The sequence below is a fragment of the Emiliania huxleyi genome (assembly GCF_000372725.1).
Source record: "Emiliania huxleyi CCMP1516 unplaced genomic scaffold EMIHUscaffold_2385, whole genome shotgun sequence".
Taxonomy (NCBI): Eukaryota; Haptophyta; order Isochrysidales; family Noelaerhabdaceae; genus Emiliania; species Emiliania huxleyi.
Genome location: NW_005200260.1, coordinates 1 through 2,671, shown reverse-complemented (window position 1 = coordinate 2,671; position 2,671 = coordinate 1). Strand labels below are relative to the sequence as shown.

The following is a 2,671-nucleotide window of genomic DNA, read 5'->3' as shown; positions in this document are numbered from 1 at the left end:
ACGCCTCTGCCGACCAAATTCTAAATAAGGGTTAAGGCTAGGGTGCGCAACAGCAAGACTGGATGCGCCCAGGCGGATCTGGCTAGCCAGGCTGGGCCCCTCGCAAACGACCCGCGAGACACCGCTCGCGATTATAAACAAATCGGCTATCAGCAGCAACTGGCAGACCGCGCGAAAACGCCTGTGTCGACCAAAATAAGGCTAGGGTGCGCAAAAGCAAGACTGGATGCGCCCAGGCGGATCTGGCTAGCCAGGCTAGGCCCCTCGCAAACGACCCGCGAGACACCGCTCGCGATTATAAACAAATCGGCTATCACCAGCGACTGGCAGACCGCACGAAAATGCCTGTGTCGACCAAATAAGGGTTCGCGGTCTGCCTCCCGCGCCCTCCGGCGCCTGCTGCTACTGCCAGTCGGCCGGTCGGGTCCGCGCGACGGCTCCATCCTCGAGACGTAGCGGTCGCTGAGCGCTTTCTCGACCGCTACGTCTTCCAGTGCACCCACCCACCGCGACCCTCGAACCTGCGCTGCGCGGCGCAGTTGCTGCCGAGCGAGACGCCCCCGCCCGCGCAGGGGCGGCATCACCGACGCTACCGCATGGCCGAGCAGCGAGCAGTGTGTGCCGCAGTGCCCGTCCGGGCCCTCTTGCAGCTGCCTCTATTGGGCGTAAACCGCGGATATAAGGGTCTATACGGAGGTGGGTGGCCTCTTAGAGGTATGGGAGCCGCTGGCACCGCGCTGGGCGCCGCGGATGCACGTACGAACATTATGAAATCGGGACGATTTTGACCCAAAAATCACAAGGTGCAGCAGCAACTGGCAGACCGCGCGAAAACGCCTGTGTCGACCAAAATAAGGCTAGGGTGCGCAACAGCAAGACTGGATGCGCCCAGGCGGATCTGGCTAGCCAGGCTGGGCCCCTCGCAAACGACCCGCGAGACACCGCTCGCGATTATAAATAAATCGGCTATCAGCAGCGACTGACAGACCGCCACAAAAACGCCTCTGCCGACCGAAATACGCTATACGGATATTGTGCGCAAAAGCAATGCTAAGGCTCCGGCTCAGGTCGCGGGGCATAGCTCGGGTGTAAACGGGGTCTGGGGCGGATGCCCCAGCGGCCCGCCGCAGGCGCCGCCGGAGGCCCTGGCCCGCCGCAGGCGCCGATTTTTTGGCGTTTTTGCTCAAAATTGAGATATTTCTCATCAAATTCTCATCAAAATCGAGCTCGCTACGAGCTCTCTAACTGCAGGACAGCATCTCCTCGTTGAGCCCAGCGGCGCCCGTATCGCCCACGCCCACATTCTTCTTCTTCTTCTTGCCCTTCTTGCCCTTGGCCCTTGCTGCACTTAGCCGCTCAACCTCCGCCAGCAGCGGCTCCTTGGCATGCCGCGCATTCTCCATCTGCTTTGCTTCCCACGCTGCCGCTTCCTCTAAAGCAGCGCCGCCACTAAGCGGCACAACCAAGTTCTCGCACTGTTTGCATGAGCATGTGTCTTGCTTGGCGCGGCGCACAATCCGCGCGCGGCGAGTGAGGTGCGTGAGAGCAGAAGACTCGCAGGTCGGATGGGCGGTGACGCCGTCGAGCGACGGCGCAAAGGTCAATCGCTGCTGCTGCGCCAACGAGAGCGGCGACACGAGGCTGCTGGCAGCTGGCAGAGCGAATTGCGATTCCGGCGGCCGCCGTCAGCCCGCCGACACCGACGGCCGAGCTGAGGTCAAACTCCGCCACAGGTCGGACCATCCGTGCGTCAGCCATGGGACGAGACGTCTGTGTGCAGACAGCCCGCCACCCGGGCGATAGAACATGCCAGCTGCTTGCAGGGCTCTCGTGGCCCGTGGTGAATAGGGCGGGCTGCGGCGGGCGCATAAACTATTCACAGCTTATGAACACCGGGAAAACTAAAGTCTGCAGAAGAGTTCGAGTGGTCTTCGTGCTCAGAAGGATCAAGAGAGCTCTATTCACACCCTTTGTGCGTTGAAGACCACAGGCAATGCCCGTTTACACCCAACCGACGAGTCGCTGGGCCCTCTGACCTGAGCCGCAGCCTGCGGTGGCTGCTGCTGCGCAGCAGATCCAGCCTACCGGGCTCTACTGTATAGGGCAAGCGGCAAGCACGGCGGGCCACAGATTTTTTTTTCCTGCGCGCGGAGCCGTGCATGTGCATCGTGCATGTGTGGCGCTTATCCTTCACAATTCGCAAGGAGGGAAACTTACGCTCATTTCTCGGAAATGATGGGCGGGTTACCCTCAAAGTCGGCGAGCTCGATGGGCTTGAACTCCTTTACGTACATGGCCCGCAGCACGTCTTTGGGCGTCTGGTTGAGCCTCTCGAGGTAGAGCGCCTTCTTCGCCTGCTGCGACTTGTGCAACCATATCGGGTAGAAGAGGAAGTCGCCCACCGGCGGAGAGAGCACGTTGAGCAAGCGGAACTCCTCGGGGTGCTCGTCTTTGAAGTGCATGAGCACGATGACGTCCACGATGGCCACGTCGATCCTTCCGTTTAGCACCGCGTCGAGGCTGTCAAAGTGAGACCCTGTCGGACGCACGAATCGCGGGCACGTGATGTCCTTGTCGGCAGTGCCCCCCGCAGCGTAAAAGTACTTCTTCCATGGCACGTCCCACTGCTTGGCAAATGCGACCAGGGCGCCAGCTCCGCTGGCCGCGCAGT

At 61.1% G+C, this 2,671-nt stretch overlaps 1 protein-coding gene across 1 annotated transcript; it reads right to left on the bottom strand.

The window, feature by feature from the left end:
* Nucleotides 1–1,241: 1,241 nt before the first annotated feature.
* Nucleotides 1,242–1,758, bottom strand: EMIHUDRAFT_254456 (hypothetical protein; the record flags this gene model as incomplete). Its single annotated transcript, XM_005778992.1, has 2 exons — nt 1,242–1,651; nt 1,701–1,758. The coding sequence occupies 2 exons, from the start codon at nt 1,756–1,758 to the stop codon at nt 1,242–1,244; spliced, it is 468 nt and encodes a 155-aa protein (XP_005779049.1).
* Nucleotides 1,759–2,671: the final 913 nt, after the last annotated feature.